The sequence below is a fragment of the Squalius cephalus genome (assembly GCF_949319135.1).
Source record: "Squalius cephalus genome assembly, chromosome: 1".
NCBI lineage: Eukaryota > Metazoa > Chordata > Actinopteri > Cypriniformes > Leuciscidae > Squalius > Squalius cephalus.
The window spans coordinates 9,457,570-9,480,192 of NC_137122.1; the positions used below are offsets into that span (position 1 = coordinate 9,457,570).

Here is a 22,623-nt window from a genome sequence, read left to right on the forward strand (position 1 = left end):
GGCGTCCGTTTTAAAATCTTTTCTCCTCATGAGCTCTTTCCATCTGGGAAAAGTTACTCCAATATTGACTATCTTCTTGCTGATTTGTCTGTCGCGTTGACGTTTTAATTCTCTCTTTCAAATGTGAGTACGCACGCACACACACACACACACACCACACTATCTTTCAAATCTGCCGGCACTCGAGAGCTCGCGAGTAATCTCCCCCTCGCATTCGTCACTGTGTCACTGAGTGAAAAACGCAAAAGGCGAAGCTTGAATTTACAGGTATGTCCCTCTTTGGCTAATGTAGTTTCAAGATGGAGGGGCAATGGCGACCGGCATTCGAACCCCTCACCCGTATGTACTTTCAATGGCAGATTATAAATTTAAGAGAATACTTTATTACTTGAAAGAAGTAAATATACATTAATGAGCACATATATTTTTGAAAGAACTAAGTGTTTTTTTGCTAAGAATCAACTAAAAAAGTTACACAGTGTAGCTTTAAGTTTTCTTTACAGTATGTTGTTCCAATTTACTGTCTGTATATTTACACATGTAACTTAATAAATAACTTTGCCTGCTTTAAAGACTTCGAGAATATTTCCTTTTTTCACTGATGATGTTGAAAGCTAAAGTGATTATAACTTTACCTAAACATTCAGGTCAAATCCTACATTTTCCTATCAGTTCTAAGAAAGACATTTACCTTTAAAGAATAAAAGGTTAAAGAATAACAACAACTTTAATGGAGTCAGATTAGTAATATTGGAGTCAGATTAATATTTGAATTATACACGTCATCTTTCAACTGCCTTTTGATCCGATTATAGGTTCAAAATGGCAGCGTAAGCTTCCAGCCTTACATTTTCTTCTAAGAGAGTCGAAAAATAAGCAGATCTAGCAGTTTTTAATGCTTTTCTGTACGCAATCGTGCTCTCTCCATGAAATTCGGAAAACGTCTTTTTCTCGTTTTCTTCCATTTGTGCTCCATATTTCTGGCTGCCCTGTTTAGGGCCCGAGTGTGCTCGTTGTACCACGGCGTTGGACTATTTTCTTTAATCTTATTATAGCGCAAAGGAGTAACTGTGTCTAAAGTGCTGGAAAAGAGAGTCAAAAGTTTCTGTTGCAATATCGAGTTCTTCAAAGCTATCTGGGATGCCGAGGAGATCAAACTGATCAGGAATATTATTAATAAAGCAATCTTTAGTGGCAGAAGTGATAGGTCTGACATATTTGTAACACGGAGTCGGCTTTGCAACCTTGGCTAAAAAGAGTATACACGAGACTAGATAATGATCTGAGATGTCATCTCTCTGCTGCAGAATTTCAACGGCATCAACATCTATTCCATGTGACAGATCTAAAGTATGATTATGACAATGAGTTGGTCCTGGCACGTGTTGTTTAACTCTAATAGAGTTCATAATGTCTCTAAATGCCAATCCCAATGCATTTTTTTTGTTATCTACATGTGTATTAAAATCACCAACAGTTAGGACTTTATCTGCAGCCAGTACTAACTACGATAAAAAAATCACCAAATTCATTGATAAAGTCTGTATGGTGCCCTAGTGGCCTTTATACAGTAGATCTCTCTCATTCACTGTCTGTTTAGGCTTAAGTGCAAATCCATGAAGCCTCTGTACAGTCTTGTTTTCATTATTAACTTATTTAACATGCAATACTTATGTTTCAAATATGTATCTTTATATGCACGAAGTTCAAAACAAGAAGGCTATAGCCTTATGAAAAAAGAAAAAACTTGCTGCGGTAACTTGCATTTCTCTGCGGTTAGCTTGTAAGTAACACTACAATATTGCAGTTACCGTGACAGCCCTAAACGCAACATACATTCACATCACATGCAAACAAAGACATAGCATTACACTCTGGGACACTGCAATTCACAAAAGTTCATTATTTGTATATGCTTTAAAGCCTTGCCTGTTAAACATTTCATTCGCATTCTGATCAAGAATCGGGTCAAGGGCATTTCTGAGCGCATACTCCCGAAGCGCACAGGCACTAGAAGCCTCTCAAACAGCGCCTGGATACTGGAATGAGTTATTTTTTTTAGTCTTATCGCGCTAATACTGTCAATTATATACTCACAAGGTTTACATAAAAACAGTTTGTGTTTATTTATTCCAAACCTGTATTATTTTCTTTCTTGTGCTGAACACAAAAGAATACATTATGACGAATGTGGGTAACCAGACAGTTGCTGATCCCCATTGACTTCCATAGTGGGAAAATATATACTTTGGAAGTCACAGGGGACCAGTAACTGTTTGGTTACCCACATTCATCAAAATATCTTGAATTTTCAACAGACAGAATTTCAGTTTTATAAATTGTGGCATCTGTAAATTGAGCCACCAAACACCGTTGTTGTGCAAATGAAAGGCCAGAGAACATTTTAAGTTTTCTGTTTTCAGTTGAAACTGTGTCGTGTAAGTGGCCCCTCAGTTAATAACTAATGATCAGAAGTGAATAAATCAAAAACTAACTTTAGCTGGACAATACCTTTATTCTAGAGCTGCTGTACAACCAAAACAATTTGTTACTTTAATTTCCTTTTATCTCTTTAAAGCTGAAAGTCTTAAAATGTCTTAAAAGCACTATATAAATGAAGATGACTTGACATCAGTGCATCTCTATAAAATAACAAACGAAAATTACCTTTATTTCGGTTCAGACTTCACACTGCAAAACATCCGTGACAGTGGTTAACTTATCTATTCTGTCAAGTAATCATGACCACCTAATGTGAATTATAAATCAGTTTAATCAGAGGATCTATCACATGCATAGTAAAGCTATCAACAAAAAAAAAGAAAGATATGGTCAAACCATCGGATCTGTGCATTAAGACTTGCAGTATAAACGCAGCCTAAGTGGTTTCTCCACTGTATGGACCTTCATGTGTAGCTTCAGTTCACTTTTAAAAGAGAAACTTGTTACACACTGATCACATGTGAAGCTTTTCTCCAGTATGGATCCTCTCATGTATTTTCAGATATGATGACTGATTGAATCTCTTGTCACAGTGTGAACACTTGTAAGGTTTTTCTCCAGTGTGAATTCTCTGGTGCACTTTTAAATTGCTTGCTGTAGTAAAAGTCTTCTCACACTCAAAGCACATGTGCTCTCTCACACCAGTGTGAGTTTTCTGATGTATTTGTAAAGTTTGCAGCCGTGAAAAACTCTTTCCACATTCAGAACATGAATGCGGCTTCTCCTTCATATGAACTATCAGGTGTGACTTCAGGTTTGATGCACAGAGAAATGTTTTCCCGCATTTATCACATGTGTACGGCTTCTCTCCGGTGTGGATCCTCATGTGAACATTAAGACTTTCTTTGTATGAGAAATGTTTCCCACACTGTCCGCATGTGATCGGCTTCTCTCCAGTGTGAACTCTCATGTGAACATCAAGACTTTGTTTGTATGAGAAACATTTCCCACACTGGTCGCATTCATAAGGCTTCTCTCCGGTGTGGATCCTCTTGTGTCTCTTAAGGTGCGATGACCCAAGAAATGTTTTCTCGCACTGATCACATGCGTGCAGCTTCTCTCCAGTATGAACTTTCATGTGAACATCAAGAAGTTTTTTGACTGTGAAACTCTTCTCACATTGATCACATGTGAACGGCTTCTCTCCAGTGTGGGTCTTCATGTGAAGCATAAGATGTTGTTTGCTCGAGAATCTCTTTTCACACCGTTTACACATGAACAGCTTTTCTCCAGTGTGGGTCTTCATGTGTTCTTTAAGGTTTGCTGATTGGGTGAAACTCTTCCCGCACTGATTACATGTGAACGGCTTCTCTCCAGTGTGAACTCTCGTGTGAACATGAAGACGCTGCTTGGTTGTGAAACTCTTTCCACACTGAGTGCAGGTGAAAGATTTCTTGGCTCTTCTTTTCTTTAAACATTTATTTTTAGTCTTTGAGCGACTCAAAGGTTTTTCTCCAGGTTTGACTTGATGTTCCTCCTCCACTTCACTCAGTTCTCCACTTTCCTCGCTCTCTTCCATCAGGTCTGGAATCAAAGAAATACATTTTTATTTTCATTACATCAAAATAATTCAGTAATAGACAACTGCTATTAAATATTATGATCACATTGATGCATTTTTATAAATTATTATCCCTGAAACCTTCCATGAATGAGGTACACTGATCTTCCAATTATTACTTTTAAAACATAATATATAGGCTATATTCCATGCTTCTGTGTTCATTTTACTAAAGACTTTTTAATACCTGAGGGCGGTTCACACTAGACTGTTTCTGTTCCACTGACGTCCATTCATACGCATGTGAATGTGGGACACCAGAAACACAAGATCAAGTGAAGTCAAGTGTTGTAGTTCAAGTTTAAAGTGTCCGTAGAAACTTCACACACTGAAAGTCTAGACTGATCACGGCTTTAACTAGTGTTGAATAGAATTTTTTTATTATAATTATCGGGAGCGCTTTAGATTCTAAAAAGTTCTAAAATACTTACAGTATAAATAATTAGTCAATTCTCCTGGTTGTTTCCCCTTTATTCCCAAAACTTTACTTATTGTTCCCTTATACTTACACGCAAGGACTTTATAGGTACACTATAATTACTGAAAGTTACGCTGTAAATTTGTCATAATTACGTGTACTTTGAATCAAAAGCGTTACTAATTTATCTGTGTCCTACATGTTTCACTCAACCTGTTACTCCTGACATGAATTTTCTCTTTTTAAAAACAGCATTTCTTAAAACTGAGACATCATCTGGGCTCTTTCTGCTGCATGATGGGAGGACAAGAAAATAATCTGTCCATCGACAGTGCTGACCACATTCATCAATCATGTTACCAAAGTTACTGTAAGAAAAATAATCACTATAATTAGAATCTTTTATAATTTAAGGGAAATACAACTTTATCAGTAACTAAGAGTCATATTTCGTTTACGTTATGATTACTCAGTCTTTGCAGATTTCAGCTCTTCCTGATGCTCGGATGCTCGTCTTCACTTGTAGCTGATGGGAATTTACAGCATTTATTGGAGAGGAGATGTGGGAGGAGCTTCACTGATGATGAATTACACTGGGAGGAGCTTCTCTGATGATGAATTACAGTGGGAGGAGCTTCACTGATGATGTAACTGTAGTGGGAGGAGCTTCACTGACTGAACTGCAGATTGGTTGGAGGAGATGATCTGCCAAAATCAAAAATATATCAGTAACTAGCTTTGTTTTTATAGGGTCAAAGAACAGATGTCAAATGTTAGTGTCTGCATCAAATAAAATGTAAAAGTGATTTTATACGTGAAAACATTAAATGCAAGTAAACTGTCCATTTTAATGTTGGAAATATATTATTTGGGATAAAATGTCAAAACATAGGTTAATAATTTTAGCGTAACAGATATATTTGTGTAAAAATTAAGCAACCTAGTTATTCTGACCTGTATTAAATATATACCTGTATATGACGTATTTATAAAAGATTAAGTGATCATACTAAGTTCATTTAAATTATTAAAAACTTATTGACAAATGGGTAAAACTTAGTGGTTTGAAGGACAGTGGCAATGTATAAAGATTTAAAATGACAATTAATGAGTATTTTTGGGTCTGCACTATGATCCTTAAATACAGTGTTTTAGTATGTCATCAAATGATTTTTGTTCTAAATATGGCTGATTTTTTTTTTGCTGTATACATTTTTGTCTTTTATCCATATGCCAATTGTCACGTTTCGTAATATATCTGTCTATCGTAAAACAATGTATGCTAATTCCCACATTTTTATTTCTAATTCTAACATTATTGTGTTTATTTATTAAAAGGAGGGCAAATATCTATAAAGTAGGAAAGAACTGTAAGAAACGTAAAAGTAATATTTGTAACCATCAAATACCCTCAGTCTGTTGACACAGATGAAATGAGCTTTAAGTGTCAATTTACAGGAGATCTGAAGACATCAGCATAATAAATGAGGTGAAAACAGGAACTATTGTCATGAAATAAAGAGTGTTTTCAGCAGATCTGTTAATATTGATGAGCCTCAGGTGATCAACACTCATTCAACAAGCCATTCAGGATCATCAGCAGATCATCTCACTTTATTCTGAGTGTTTAACCGTTAGAAACAGATTGAGTAGCTAAATGATAAATGATATAAAAGCCTGTAAAACTGCTCTATTGAAAGAATTGATAAAGTTTGATTTTATGATTTCTACATTCATTACAATAAAGTAATTAGATCATTAAAATGTGCAGAAAATGAAACAGACCATGAAGCTTTTAAAAAAAATAAAGAGCACAAGTAATATTATTCCAAGTGTAATAGATACAATAATATTTATACATTTTAAAATGTCTCATGTGACTCATTAGGCTCAATGTAAAGGATTTAGCAGTATCTGTTGCAGTTTATTTTAATAATGTAAAATAACTAACGTTAACACATTTAGAAATAAAGAAATAAAGTGGCTGTAGCAACACGATCGATTACCCTCACAGATCTCAAACTTTGACTTGACATTCAGTAACAGTTCTCACACAAACATCGAGACAATCACACAAACGAACACAAAATCGCTCAGGTCTGAATGAACTCTAACTTACATATTCTCCTCATGCTCGCTGCTGCTGCACTAAATGTTTATTTCAGAAGGAAGACGCCAGAAAAGACGCACAAGTATCGCTGTGATCGATGAAAACAATACAGAAATGAGTCTGTCGCTTAATCAAACTCTATAAAGTGTGTTTGATGGTTGTGTAAATATGAGAAATACCGTGAACTGCTCTGCTCTTCTTCTTCTTCTTCTTCTTCTTCTTTAGCCGCGTTTCCACCGCAGGAACTTTCCCCAGGAACTAGGAACTTTGGGCTGGTACTCGATGTGTTTACACCGCAGGAACCAGGGTCTAAATGAAGTTCCGGGTAAATATTTGCCCCTCCGATAGTCCCTGCTCACGAGGTAGTACTTTTTCAAAGTTCAGGAACTTTCAGGGGTGGGACTTGTGCGCTGCACAAGCTGATTGGTTGTGTTCACGCCGCATTTTGGTTGGATGACTCCACGCAGCATTTTCTTTATTTTTAACCTCCCTTTTAAAAAGTGGCTTCATGCAGTAAAGTTGTCTGTCTGCAAATATGGAATTTAATAAAAAAAACTGGGGGACTGGCGACGAGTTTCAGGCTTTATTATTTGGGTATTTGTGGAAGAGGAAACTTTCTGCGCGTTCGTCACAGCCATCTCACGGCCAATGTCCGCAATAGCTGATAACATACAATTTTATATCTAACGTTAGCATTACGAGCTCTGAACACGCTTTATCAGTGCTCGTCTCTTTTCTGCCACAGCTTTTAATATTAAGTCATTATGTTTACACATTGTCATCTATTGCAAGGCAAACCATGTTACAAATTTACTATAACAGGATTGAAATAGCGCATTGAGGTTGGTAACAAACAACTATTTACAAGACTGTCACTATTTATGATTGATAGACGGGGTTCAGGCTTTTTTTAAGAGTATTTGCGCAAAAGGAAATTTTTGCGCGTTCGTCCCAGTCATCTCACAACGTACCTTGTCTAATTTTATACGCATACGAGCTTTCTGAACACGCTTTAGTATCAGTGCTCGTCTATTTTGTTATGTTAATTAGCCTACCTCGTTAGTAAACCAATAACTGCAGCACAGTTTGAATCTCCTCCATACTTATAAATGTGGCGCTCAAAACTGATTACTGTCCGTCGCAGACTGGGAGGAGCAGTTGCGCGCAGTTTACCTTCCCGGTACTTTAGACCGCGGTGTAAACGCAGAAAGCAACCGGTCTGGGGCAAAAAAGGTTCCTGGGAAAAAAGTTCCTGGGACAAATTGTTCCGGGTAATTTCGGTGGAAAAGCGGCTTTTGTTACGTTTTGTGGCGGGTGGCACCAGCATTACCGCCACCTACCATGTTGGACACACACACACACACACACACACACACACACACATTCCATGCTCTCTAAACTCTATTGATCAATCCAATTTCTTTCAAATAATGGAATAGTTTCCCCACCTCAATATCAAATACATTTTTTAGACTTAATTCTTCCTGTTCAAACTTTGCTTTCCCTCCTTAATGTTTCTCGCTCTCGAGAGTATTTTTGACAGTGAAGAATCACATGTTCTACTGATTCCTCTATTTGACAGTGATCACATAATCCTGAAGGATGCTTATTTATTAAGTGCAATGTTTTATTAAGTCTAGTATGCCCTACCCTCAGCCTTGTCAAGATGTTCTCCTCTTTATTGTTTCTTTAACTGTTTTTTCTTACCATTATTTATATCTGGAAGAATTGAAATTATTTATATTCTTTTCTATATTTATAGATATATACCTGAATTTTAATGAAGAAGCAGAATGATGTTAGGATTAGCAATACAAATTGTAAAAAAAAAAAAATATATATATTGGCTCCAGTTACTGTAGGATGAATAGATAGACAGACAGACCGACATCAATACTTATTTAACAGGTTAAAGAATGACAAATATTTTGCAACCTTTCAATGCTGTATTTTGTGGGTATGTGAGTTTTATGTGAGTCTTGTATTGTTCAGTCATTTCATAGGTACAGAGAAAGATAGGTATCGGGAGAGTTGTGTGTTGTGTAAGTGCGCCCTCTATTGGATTGAGGCTAGAGTGGTGGTCACATACTGAACTTTCGCGCTCGTTTCTCAGTCTGCATCTACTGGACCGAGAGAGGTGTTCACATCAGTGCGATGAAAGCTTGAAATATGCCGGTTGTAACTTTAGCTTTAGTGCACATGGTAACTTATACGTGTATTTTATGGTGAGTGCATGTACATTTAGTTGAGATGTGTCGAGAACTGCTGTTTTGAGTGCTTAAAAAATTGCTAACCTCCTGGTTTGTTTTGCTGTGTGCTAGCGCTCGCCAGTCTATCGTCTTGTAATGCAGCCCACGTGTTTCAGTTGTCCTTTTTCTTATGTTAGGCTGATTCTGAATGGAGAGAGAATCATGAACTTTTGCTCTCTTTGAAATTGTCCAAGTATGTACTTCCAATACCAGGTTTAGAATATAATGTGTTCATTTAAAAGTTTTCTTGTATTTATTGATGTCAAATGGCACTGAACAGCCCAGATGTAAAGCATGTACATTTTGCTTCATGCATGTTACTGTGTGTGTTAACAAGTAAAAGGAAAATGGTTCAAAAAAACAAACTGAGTAATTGATACTTTTGATTTGGGCAGATCCAACTCTGGAATTCATCATCAGTGAAGCTCCTCCCACTGTGATTACATCATCAGTGAAGCTCCTCCCACTACTATTACATCATCAGTGAAGCTCCTCCCACAGCAATTCTCCAATAAATGCTGTAAATTCCCATCAGCTACAAGTGAAGACGAGCATCAGAGCATCAGGAAGAGCTGAAATCTGCAAAGACTGAGTTTATTAAAGAGGACAGTGAGAACATGAGTGATCCAGAACCCTGCAGAATGAAACACACTGAAGATCCTGAAGAACAAAGAGGTTGGTGTTTATTCTTCATTCATTCATTCATCACTTTTAGATAAACAGTTCAACTATGAAATGGTACAGAAGGTTCTGGGTTTTCTTCAACAAATGGTCAGTTAAGGGAGGTTTGAGACATTTTTATATTGATTATCAATATTAGATCAAGCTAAATACTATTTTACATTTATTTTATATCTGGTTTCCAATTTGCAACAACGTTACCAGAATTTTAGTCATTTTCAGCATAGTTAAAACAATTATTACTTTTTAAGAATAATCAGTAAACACAAGTCACTGATAAAGTTGTATTTGTCAAATATCATACAAGTTATTCATAGTTATAGAGATTCTTCTTACAGTAACTTTGGTAACAGGGTTGATGAATACAGTCAATGCTACAGTTTGTGTAAAAACTGAGACAATGGATTGAGATTATTTTCTTGTCTTCCCATCATGCAGTAGAAAGAGGCCAGATGATGTCTCAATTTTAAGAAATTCTCTGTTTTTAAAAGGAGGAAAATCATGTCAGGAGTAACAGGGTTGAATGAAACATGTAGGACACAGATAATGCTAATAAAAATTGTTCATTTAAAACTAGTTAAAGCCACGGCCGCTCTACACTGAGCATGTGGGCCGTGAAATAACGTCACATTCTGTAGCAGCTTTTTCACAAACATAAATTTAACATACTGGTATAACAAATAATTTTCAAAAACTTTCACAGACTCATGAATGGAAGTCTAGGAAGAAAGTCTAGTGTGAGCGGCCATTAATAATTAAAAGTCAAGTTAAGTCATCCTCATTTATATAGCGCTTTTAACAATGTAGATTGGATCAAAGCAGCTTTACAGAGATAAACATATAATTTAAGGTAACAGAGATTGTTTTGGCTTTATAGCGGTTCTTTAATTAAGTTATTTTTCAGCTAAAGTTAGTTTTAAATGATTCGCTTCTGTCACAACGATCATTTGTTAAATAAATTTTGATACAGAATTATTTTATTTTGTCAATTCGGGGTTGGTACGCGAAACGAATTTTCCTGACAGCGCTTTATCTGTATAGTGGTAGTGGGATCCTCCATAGGGAGAGACTAGTTGGCACTTCAGCACTGCGTTGTCATCCGGTCCAGGCGCAGGTCCTTCGTCAGATCTGGATACGGCCTGGATCCGGCAGGCTGCGGGAAAACCTCGGGATAAACAAAGACACTAAAATTAGCGTAGATGCCATTCTTCTTATGGTGTAACGAGTACATCAGGATTTATGGGAAGTGTCCCTGGTTCCGGCTGACCTAATCTATAATGTGTTATGTGTATGCTAGGTCAAAGAGATGTGTTTTTAATCTTGCTTTGAACTGACAGAGTGTGTCTGCTTCCCGGACAATGTTAGGAAGACTGTTCCAAAGTTTTGGTGCTAAATAGGAGAAGGATCTACCGCCAGCAGTTGATTTTGATATTCTAGGTATTATTAACTGGCCGGAATTTTGAGATCGCAATCAGTGTTAATTTTGACAGCAAATTTTGATTTAGTTTTAGTCATAGTCTTTTGACTAAAATGCCATTTAGTTTTAGTCATATTTTAGTCATCTGAATGGTTTTAGTTTTAGTCTAGTTTTAGTCGACGAAATACAATAAGATTTTAGTCGACTAAATCTACAGTAGATTTAGTCGACTAAAATATAATGGGTTTAAATTTAAATGCATTTATTTAGAATTTCTCTAAAATTTCCAGTATACTCCCGGAGAAAACATATATTAACCTGCTAATATGAATGATTTTAAAGTTTGAACGTGCAATACAGATACAGATTTAACTACTGTAACTTAAAAATATCTTAAAATTAAATAAAACCACTTTTCCTAAAGTAGAACACAGTCTTCTTTTCAATTAATGATATATGCATTCTTTAACTACTTGCATACATCATTCTCTATTCTTTCAAGCAGACATATTTATTTGTATGAATTAAATATAATTAATCCTTATTAAAGCTATTAACGAGCAGTGAATGCTTTTCTCTTTTTCTTTTGTTGCTTGATCAATATTAAGGACACAGACCGCATTAGGTTTATTACCCACTGTCACTTTAAGACATCGGATCATGTCCAATGACATGCGGATCCAATTGCACTGATGCACATACAATACTCACAACTGTTTAAGACATAACCAACATAATTTACGTGAATACTCTCCAAAACGAACATTTAGACAATGTTGTGTGTATTTGTCCATTCAGACACAGGGTTTTTCCTACATTGAAAATTTTTTGGCGGCCGCCAAAACGATTTTTTGTCCCGCCAAAGCCTTATTTGATCTGTAATTGGGTTTTGTGAGTGAAGCAGGCTACTGATGGAGTGACGGAGAGAACGATCACAGCGCCCCACCCCCGCGCGGGCACTCTCCGTCTTCAGTTCTGTCTTTGCTCTCTCCCTCGCATCAAAATCAACTGATCCTAAAGGTCGGAAGACCGAATCCATGTTTCACGCGGTGCATTCGGAGAATATTTTTGCTGAATTAGCGCTGGGTGTGAAATGCAGTCAATTTTTTTGCCTTATCTTCTCTTACAACTTGTGACAAGCATTCCGCACATGCAGCTGACATAACTTTAAATAAACGCAAAAAAAAAAAAGTTTTAAGTGTTTTTGTGTGTGTTGACAAATCTTTCGTGATGTCCTAACAGCCAGGATTCCCAATTTCCCACACAACACGTCCGCTAAAGTCCGATTCGCGACCTAATGACTCCTTTGAGCCGAGGGACAGGACACTGCAGTTCACAAAGGTTCATAATTTGCATGTGCTTTAATGCCCTGTCGGTTAAACATTTAATTCGCGTGCTGATGCGCTGTTCTCAACGCGTGCGTTTCTCAGCGCGTGCATGTGAAGCTCACATGCACTAAACGCCTGTCTACCAGCGCCTGGATACTGGACTAAGTTATCTTTCGAGTCTTATTGTGTGCTTATACTGTTAAATACACACAAGGTTTACATAAAGTCAGTTATGTCTAAAGTGAAAGCAAACTTGAGAAAATTGAGTAAATCTGTTTGTCAAATGCATTAGACGCGTCGCGCGCAGCTCTTTTAAAGAGACAGTAGCATCAGTAAACAAGCTGCCGCTTGTCCTTAAAGGGATAGTTCACCCAAAAATAAAACTTATCTCATCATTTACGCACTCTAATGTTGTCTTGTCCCAAACCTGTATTAATTTCCTTCGAATATTTTCTAATATTTTTCTAATATTAATATTTTGAAGAATGTGGAGAATTGAAGAAACAAACTTATTCGAGTTTAAAACAACTTGAGAGAGTAAATTATGACAATTTGAATTTTTAGGAGAACTATTCCTTTAATGTTAATAAAACAACAAAACTATTGACTGATAACTTTAAGTAGCTTTAATAAGTATCAATGCATAATTTATACAGTGAAGTCTATGTTTTGTTTTATTTTCATATTTGTTCATTTAATTACTTTCTTCAATGCTACTGTTAAATACACCTACTGTAGCTGAAAACATAAAGCACTGTTTATTTAATTTGTATATTAAGTTGTGTATGTGTAATGTGTATCTTTGATCTTAATATTTAATAACAAAGAAAATATTGACAAATATTTTTATCTTTGCCCCTGTCTGCCATTTTGTTTTTTTGTTGTTACCTAAGGCTTTGTTTTTTAAAATATGGACATTAGTTTGGCTGTAATGCTGCTCAGTCACAAAATAGTAAAAACAAAATATAAAAAGAATCGTGATAAAATCGTGAATCGTGATTTTCCTGAAAAAAAAATTGTGATATGATATTTTTGGCATATCGCCCACCCCTATGATGGCCCCCCCAAAAAATAAAATAAAAAGAATGAACAACCAAATATTAACAACGAGGAACAAAAGAAACAAACATCAAGGTATAGATATAAAATAAGTTGTAATCGCTTTCTTTTACTAGCCTGACAGTGATCATTTTTCATGAATAAATAGGATAAGAAAAAAATCACAAACTGTTTCTTTGTATTTATTTTAAATTTAACATTTATTGTCAATATTGGGCTTGCGGATCATGTGGGTACTAGGGGACTCTTTGCTGTGTGTGGATGACCATGTCGGTCAGCCACCACCGAAGACCAATTTTGACCCAGGAAAAACCCTGAGACAGGAAAGAGAGCTCAATTCAGTACTCACGCGCTGTATAGGTGTCTATGTGAATGGCTGCACGCTTCGGGTCGGGTGTGTACGCACAGAAAACCGTACCGAATAGAGCTCTTTTATTGCGTTGTCACTCTTATTCAGATCTACATGTCTGCTCTACTCATTCTCCCAGACGTTTACATGTTTTAACGTTTTATGAGACATGCAGCGCATGCCAACTCGTGTGCCGCAGATCAGCACGTCACAGTACAAATGTGCGCATCTACCACACGCAGGACATCAGTTCTGACTGGATCGCTTCCCAAATTGTCACTATCTAAAATTTTCGTCTAGTTTTTATTCGTTGACGAAAATGTCAATAGATTTTCGTCATAGTTTTTGTCATTCAAAACTAGTTTTTATTTAGTTATCGTCTCGTTTTCGTCTGTGAAAAAATGTCGTTGACGAAAATAATGACGAAAATTATTCGTCAACGAAATTAACACTGATCGCAATAGACGTGAAGGACTATAATGCATTGAGAGCTCGCTCAAGTACTGCAGAGCTAAACCATTTAGTGCTTTGTAAGTAATCAGCAATGTTTTTTTGCTGATTTACTATGTTTAATAGGGAGCCAATGCAGTGTTGACAGAACCGGGCTAATATGGTCATACGTCCTGGTTCTGGTAAGAACTCGAGCTGCTGCGTATTGGACCAGCTGTAGTTTGTTTATTAAGCGTGCAGGGCAGCCACCCAGTAGAGCATTACAATATTCTAGCTTTGAGGTCATGAACGCATGGACTAATTGTTCCGCATTTGTCAATAGCTGCATTTACATGGACACTTATAATCGGATTGACGGCTCAATCGGACTAAAAAACCTTCATGTAAACACCTTAATCGATCTGATTGAGCGCGAAACGAATGAAATTTGGATCGGATTGAAAGGGGTGGTTTATCTCTTTTGTAATCCGATCGAGAGAACATGTAAACACTTGATCGGATTGAAAACCGAAACTGAAAGGACTGCACATGTGCGATGACGTTAAATAGCGTAATGACGTATGACGCGCGGAACGAGCTGTTCTTCCTGTTGAATAAAGTGTCTCATTAATAAGTTTCCCGTCATTCTAAAATTCTCATTTCACTCACGCGTCTGTGAAGTGAAGCAGGACAACGTCCCACCAGTCCTTGTTTTGGATTCTCATCCACAGACGTCTGGTTTTGGTCGTGGACAGGGGCATTTTTACTGCGTGATCAATAAGCAGCACGGCAAAACGGTTAATATGCTCTAAATTATGACCAGAGACAGATTAATATTACGACTGCTGTTTAACTCTTCGGAGTCTTGGGCTATTTTGGCCGTTTTTGAGTACTTTTTATTTTTTTTTAATTTTGCGACATAAACAAATGTTTACCATACCAATGTTTGGTATGGTTTTTTTCAGCACAACATCACCTATATGAACAGACAATTATTTTTTCACTTTTATGTACTGTATCAACATACTGGACCCAAAATCACACAAAAAACACAAAATCCGAATAGAAAAATTATCGTTTTTTTACTACAAAAAACACAAACATGCTCAATGAAGCATTTTAAAAGGTTTAAAATGTAAACACAAGTTGTAAATGTCAACATATACAGGTAAAATTCAGATCTAATCAAGCTATATACAAAAAAAATATGATTTACAAAAAAAAAGCGAGTGTAGCCATAGGCTTTTTTTTTCTCTTTTTAGCTTTGCCACTTTTTAAAAGTTTATGCACACAATCATACAGAGAGCTATATTTAAGGCCTTGCATTCCCAGAGTATGAGGGTTCCCAATTAGTGCAAATACAACATAAAAAAGGTAAAATTGAGATAAAATCTAACTATATACAGCAAAAAGCAGGTGTGGCAATAGGCATTTTTTTCTTTTCTTTTTTGCTTAGAAACTCTACAAAACACCTCATGTACAATTACACAGACAGCTACATTACAGGGCTTTCCTTCCTTGAGTAAGAGGGGTTCCTAAAAAGTGCAAATATACTATACAAAAGGTAAAATGAACACAAAATCAAACTATATATACAACTATTTACAACGAATATCAGGTGAGTTTTTTTTTTTTATCTGTGCCACTCCTCAAAACAGTTTCTGTCAACAATGAGACCAAAGACATTCGCTTCATTTTCCTTCCACAAAAAACTACCTAAACTACCTAAACTATCTAAACTACTCCTAAACTACTCTCAAAATCTATTCAAACTTTTCCAAAAACTAGCAATAATATCTCTCTCTCTCTCTTTCTATATATATGTCTCTCTTTCTACTCCGTCAATCTCCCGACTCCCGCGGGCGCCTTTCAATTTCACTTCTTTGCTCAGTTGGCTCCTCCTCCACTCCCTAAAATGTGCAGCCTGAAGAGCAGAGTCAGCAGATTCACACATTTATCTCCGTTTTGTTTTATGACAAAAACCGACGAAGTTATGAGAATAAATGCAACGCCTGTCGCGTTGCAAAAAGTAAAATAGAGTTTCAAGCCAGCACTTTCGACAGAAGTGGACAGCAGCGCTCAACGTGACTTTGTTTTTATGCTTCGACGTCTTAAACTGGTCATTTGATTTGATCACTCCGGCGTGATCGGCGACTCGGAAGAGTTAAAACAAATAAAGAACCAATAGAGGAGAATAGTTATGCGCGAAAAGCGGGAAACTCTGTATATTTGTGCAGTGTGCGCATGTCAAAACATCAGATCCGATTTGAAACTTGTGACATATAAACGCGCACATCAACCCGATTACTTTATTTATCATTCATGTAAACACCTTGTTCGGATTCATCAATCGGATTGATTTCATTCCGATTGTGTCCATGTAAACGCACCTATTGAGAGTGTATGGCTTAATTTAGATATATTTTTAAGATGGAAAAATGCGGTTTTACAGATACTAGACGCGTGACTTTCAAATGAAAGATTGGTATCAAAGAGCACACCCAGGTTCCTAACCAACGATAAAGACTTAACAGAGCAGCCATCAAGTGTTAGACAGTATTCTAGGTTATTACGTGAGGAAGTTTTTTGTCCAATAATTAGAATCTCTGTTTTTTCAGAATTTAGAAGTAGGAAATTACGAGTCATCCAATTTTTTATATCAGCTATACATTCCGTTAATTTAGTGAATTGGTAAGTTTCGTTAGGTTTTAAAGAAATAAAGAGCTGAGTATTATCAGCGTAACAGTGAAAGCTAATTCCATGCTTCCTAATGATATCTCCTAATGGTAGCATGTACAGAGTGAACAGCAGCGGTCCTAGTACTGAGCCTTGTGGTACGCCATACTGAACTTGTGATTGATAAGACATCTCTTCATTTACTGCTACAAACTGATAACGGTCAGATAAGTATGATTTAAACCATGCTAGTGCAATTCCACTAATGCCAACATAGTTTTCTAGTCTATTTAAAAGAATGTTGTGGTCAATGGTGTCAAATGCAGCACTTAGATCGAGTAACACTAATAGAGAGATACAACCACGATCGGATGATAAGAGCAAATCATTTATGACTCTAACGAGAGCTGTCTCGGTACTATGGTATGGTCTAAATCCGGACTGAAAATCCTCGCAGAGATCATTTATTTCAAGAAAGGAACACAGTTGTGAGGATACTGCCTTTTCTAGTATTTTTGACAGAAAAGGTAGATTCGTGATCGGTCTGTAATTGACTAATTCTGTAGGATCAAGTTGCATTTTTTTAACAAGCGGTTTAATCATAGCCAGCTTAAAGGTTTTCGGTATGTATCCTAAAGACAAAAACAAATTAAAGGGGGGGTGAAATGCTATTTCATGCATACTGAGTTTTTTACACTGTTAAAGAGTTGGATTCCCATGCTAAACATGGACAAAGTTTCAAAAATTAAGTTGTACGTTTGAAGGAGTATTTTTGTTCCAAAAATACTCCTTCCGGTTTGTCACAAGTTTCGGAAAGTTTTTTTCGAGTATGGGCAAGTGTGAAGTCAGATGTGGCGGAATTTCCTTATATGGGTCCTAAGTAGGGCTGCACGATTAATCGAAAAAAAATCACGATCTCGATTCCAACATAAATGCGATCTCATTTCTTAATGATGGCGATTCACTTCCATGTATTTCCCTGCATTCAGATCTCTACAGAAAAAGCAGCCAATTACAATTCCCTTGTTGTACAGCCTACCGAAGTTAATGAAAAGTGTATGATAATAATAATATTCAAGTTGTACCGGCAAAAGTGCGTGTTCAGTGCTGTTCGCGAGTGTCACGAGTCACCACAGCAATCAACTAACCGCTTACGTTTCTGTGGTAATCTAATAGTTACAGCTCCTGCACTGGATTCAAGCAGCTGCAGCTTAAGGTAATGGCGAAAACCATGTTAGAACAGCAGCGAAAATGTAAAAGTAGGCTATATAAACTTTAATATATCCTTTTATTTAAAAGGGTCTTTGCTGTCCTTTTACTTACACTTTTGCGCAGAGACAATTTTATGTCCTATAAATGTGTCGTATTTTTGATAATCCGCGCAGATTTCAGTTGATGATTCTGTTTAAAGTTATTAATAACAAATCATGGATGAAAGAGAAAGAAAAGAGCAGAATGTGCTTTATATCGAAAATAAATATTAAAAGTGCGATAAGTCACGAAAGAGAACTGAATTATACTGACAGGAAGCTGTGCGCGCGCTCCGAGCGCAACACGGACAAGCAGTCTTTGTCTCCGGTTGCGCGTCTAAACGGCCAAATAAACACAGAAATATTTCAAAACGCCAAGTCGAGTATTCCCGTAAACACAGTAGATGTAAGTACTATGTACATTCTGTGCCAATTGGAGCAAAAAGCACAGGTTCTATTTAGTTATTTTTATTTAGGCTATTATGTTCTCTTATGTTCAACAACATAAAGCTTTAAAATTATTCACTTTAAGGGGTCTAAAATAAAGAAAAGAGACAATTTTTGTTACTCCTGCACTTTATTATACTGAATGTCATTAGTTTTTTTGTTGTTGTTTTTTTTTTTTTGTACTTGAGTGCAATAAATTTTGGTTTAAAAAATGAGAATCGTGTAAGAGAATCGTGATCTCAATTCCCATGGAGAAAAATCGTGATTCACATTTTAGCAAGAATCGTGCAGCCGTAGTCCTAAGGGCACTTCTCACGGAAGAGCGTGAGCGCGCGCGCACTCGTAGACCAGAGAGAGAAGAGAGCGAAAGCAGTACCTCATCAAAGCGCTCTGCTTGGCTTTTGGGAAGTCAATGTCACCAAAGAAGTGGGTTTTTGGTTGCCAGGGCAAGACAACCCTGCACAGATTCCCAAAGATTCCCAGCGAGGGACCAGTGGATGGAGTTTGTTTTTTCTGAGCATCAACGGAGTTGTGCAAGACTGTTTGTTCCCTGCATTTCGACGATGATTGTTTTATAAACAAAGCCCAGATCGACGGATTTGCAGATCGTCTAATGCTTAAGGATCGAGCAGTCACAATGATAAAGGTTCGCGGTCGTGCGTTGGAACCGGGCGGTGAGTAAAACTGCTTCAAATGTCTCTGTGTGTTGTTAGCTCGGCGCGTTAGCACAGCTTTAGATTCGCCCACACGGCACGCCTCCAGCCGCTCGTTTTTTTCCGGAAAGACTCGGTACAGCCTATATTTCTTTTATAAATATAATAAAACTAAAGACTTTTTGGAGATATGAAGGATGCAATACTACTCTATAGGTACTCAAGATTAACAGGAGATTGAGTGAAAATGAGCATTTCACCCCCCCTTTAATGATATTAAGAAGAGGATCTGTGACCTCTAGAAGCATCTCTTTCAGTAGCTTAGTCGGTATAGGGTGTAACATACATGTTGTCGATTTAGATGATTTAACGAGTTTAGTAAATTCTTCCTCTCCTATAGCAATAAATGAATAAATTTTTTCCTCAGGGAGACTACAATGCACTGCCTGATGCGATACTGTAGTAGACGGTTGCATAGTTATTAATTTGTCCCTGATATTATCAATCTTATAAGTGAAGAAGTTCATAAAGTCATTACTGCTGTGCTGCTTGGAAACTTCTGGGCTTGAAGCTTTCTTTTTCGTTAGTTTAGCCACTGTTTCAAATAAATACCGAGGATTATGTTTATTTTCTTCTAACAGGGTTGAAAAATAAGTAGATCTAGCAGCTTTTAAAGCCTCTCTGTAAGTAATCGAGCTCTCCTTCCATGAAATTCGAAATACTTCTAGTTTTGTTTTCTTCCAGTTGCGCTCCATTTTTCTGGCTGCTCTCTTAAGTGCCCGAGTGTGCTCGTTGTACCACGGCGTTGGACTATTTTCTTTAATCTTCTTTAAGCGCAACGGAGCAACTGTCTCTAAAGTGCTGGAAAAGAGAGAGTTAAAAGTTTCTGTTGCAATATCTAGTTCTTCTAAGCCAGGGTTTGAATGTTGTCAGGGATTCTGCATTCCGGATGAGGGTGGGGAGAGCGTTCCACCAGCATGGAAATGTGAATGTTCTGGAAAGTGATTTTGTGGCTTTCTGTGATGGAACCACGAGACGTCGCTCGTTGACCGAGCGTAGGCTTCTGGTAGGGATGTAGACTCGTAGTAGTGAGTGAAAGTAGGAGGGAGCTGAGCCTGTGATAGATCTGTAAGCAAGCGTCAATGCCTTGAACTTGATGCGAGCAGCGAGAGGTAGCCAGTGCAGAGAGATGAACAGAGGAGTGACGTGTGCCCTCTTGGGCTCGTTGAAGACAAGGCGAGCTGCAGCGTTCTGGATCATCTGTAGAGGTTTGGTTGCACATGATGGAAGTCATTAATATTAATTCTGATAGAATTAATATTAATTCTGATAGAAAGTCCGCAAATTCTTTGATAAAATCTTTATGGTGCCCTGGTGGCCTGTATACAGTAGCCAGCACAAATCTCAAAAGTGATTTATCGTTCACACTATATAGTGTTACATTAAGCACCAACACTTCAAAAGAAGTATATTTAAAACTTGATTTCTTAGTGGTTTTGAAAATAATACTATAAATTACAGCAACACCTCCCCCTTTGCCTTTCAGATGAGGTTCATGTTTATAACTGTAATCTTGTGGGGTGGACTCATTTAAAGTAATGTAATTGTTTGGTTTTAGCCAGGTTTCTGTCAAACACAGCACATCTAGATTATAGTCTGTAATCATATCATTAACAATAAGTGCTTTTGGAGTAAGGCAGGGGTGCCCAATCCTGCTCCTGCCGATTGACTGTCCTGCATAGTTCATCTCCAACCCTAATCAAACACACCTGCCTTAAATTTTCAAGTGATCCTGAAGACCTTAATTGGTGGCTTCAGGTGTGTTTGATTAAGGTTGGAGATGAACTGTGCAGGACAGTCGATCGGCAGGAGCAGGATTGGGCACCCCTTGAGTAGGGGTGGGCAATATGGCCAAAAAAAATTATCACGATAATTTATTGAATCAGTCGATATCGATAATTATCACGATAAATGTCAAATCTTTTTCAAATCACTTTGCTCCTAAGTGAAAGTTGTAGAAACCAGAGCGTTAATTGTGGTTTTAAACTAGGCTACTCTTTATTGTCAGAACATATCATGACAAACACTTGCCAAACAGGTGAACATTTCACAAATCTGAGGTAGAACATTCAAACATTTGTCATTTTTCCTTAACAAAATAGCAAAAATAGCTAAATTAATTTCTTAGTTTCTGCATGTGCTAATTTTTATTTGTAAAATCATGTAATAATATGACTGTCTGAGTTTTATTAAAATTAACCATTGGTCATCCAGTATCATGAATGAAACCAGGCATAGTCTATAGCACCTCACTTTCAGGGCAAAAGGTAACTTTATGGTTTCTATGGTATTTGTATGAGAGTGCAAAAAAAATCAAGCATCATTTAATAAGAGAAGTTACAATAATACTAAGATGAGATAATAATACTTCTACTTCTAATAACAATATACAATGCACTAAGGATTGATGAGCTGCTGGGTTCATGAATATTAATCACGTTGTCTACGTTCGCTCTAACTTATTTGCTGATTTCAAAACGAATAGAAATAGGTGAGCGGCAGCCAATGAGATTGCCATTTGGACATTAGTTTCTGCTTGCTCATAAAAGCTGAATAATTCCAAATGAACTCCATTATTTTTTACAGGAAAATGCAACAAATAACCGGTAATATCGTTTACATGTAGCACGTCGATTCTGCAGACTCTCTCGCTCTCTCTTTGATTGTGTGAGAAACACTGAGCGCTCTCGCCATATCGGCGAGTTGTGTGCCTCACACTAGTGTTTACCGTTTGTCAAATTCACTGTGCTTTAATTGGGATGAACTGAAATAGTGTGCTTTACGGATCGCTTGACGGAGAGCAAAACTCTCAAGCACTCAGTCTGTGTCCGGCGAGTGAAAATATATCTGTGTGTACCAACCCCATCCAGATTGTAGAGGTAGTTCCTCGTTCAGCGATTAACTCAGCCTCAGCTTCGCTGCACGTGAGCTGCGAATGGGTCCCGAGCAGTACATCATCAACTAGGATTTATCGTTATTATCGCGGGAAGACTAATTCTTATCGTGAGGAGAATTTTTACCGGTATATTGCAAACGATAAGATATCGCCCATCCCTACCCTGGAGTAAGGGATTGAATATTCAACAACCCAAGCTTTAGAATTTGCTCATCTGTATTATATCTTTTTTTGTATTTGTTAAACATCAATTAAATTTTTACCCTTGAATGGGTTTGGACGTTTTTTGAATTTCCAAATTCGGGATACAGACAGTCTCTATATTATGATATCTAAGTGAAAGAGTCTCTATGTGATGGGGTTTATCTGACCTTGGTGACGTGAGGCCGCTAGCAGACGATCGGTTTAGCCAGTCTGTCCGCTTCCTGACTTAGTGCCCAATTTGTCATTTTTATCTCTAAGACTATGAGCCAAATTACTAGAGAGAATAGCAGCACCATCCCAGGACGGATGAATACCAAATCTCTTTTCGACAGGT

At 37.2% G+C, this 22,623-nt stretch overlaps 1 protein-coding gene and 1 long non-coding RNA gene across 5 annotated transcripts in view; one reads left to right on the forward strand and one right to left on the reverse strand.

Moving 5' to 3' along the window:
* Nucleotides 1-22,623, forward strand: part of LOC307164096 — a 249,343-nt gene that overhangs the window by 44,880 nt on the left and 181,840 nt on the right. The window lies entirely within an intron of this gene.
* On the reverse strand, nt 2,105-7,878 carry LOC307163552 (uncharacterized protein). 4 transcript variants are annotated; one of them, XM_079879646.1, is made up of 4 exons: nt 6,771-7,878; nt 6,601-6,679; nt 4,951-5,186; nt 2,105-4,026 (listed from the first exon to the last, which is right to left on the reverse strand). In XM_079879646.1, the coding sequence occupies exon 4, from the start codon at nt 4,019-4,021 to the stop codon at nt 2,957-2,959; it is 1,065 nt and encodes a 354-aa protein (XP_079735772.1). In that variant the 5' UTR covers nt 4,022-4,026; nt 4,951-5,186; nt 6,601-6,679; nt 6,771-7,878; the 3' UTR covers nt 2,105-2,956. The 4 variants fall into 4 exon arrangements, with proteins under 4 accessions (XP_079735772.1, XP_079735770.1, XP_079735771.1 ...); XM_079879647.1 differs by having other exon boundaries at nt 2,112-4,026; nt 4,940-5,186; XM_079879644.1 differs by lacking the exon at nt 6,601-6,679.

Coding starts and splice junctions, on each gene's coding strand:
- LOC307163552 (XM_079879644.1), bottom strand. CDS start 4,021: ATGGAAGAGAGCGAGGAAAGTGGAGAACTGAGTGAAGTGGAGGAGGAA.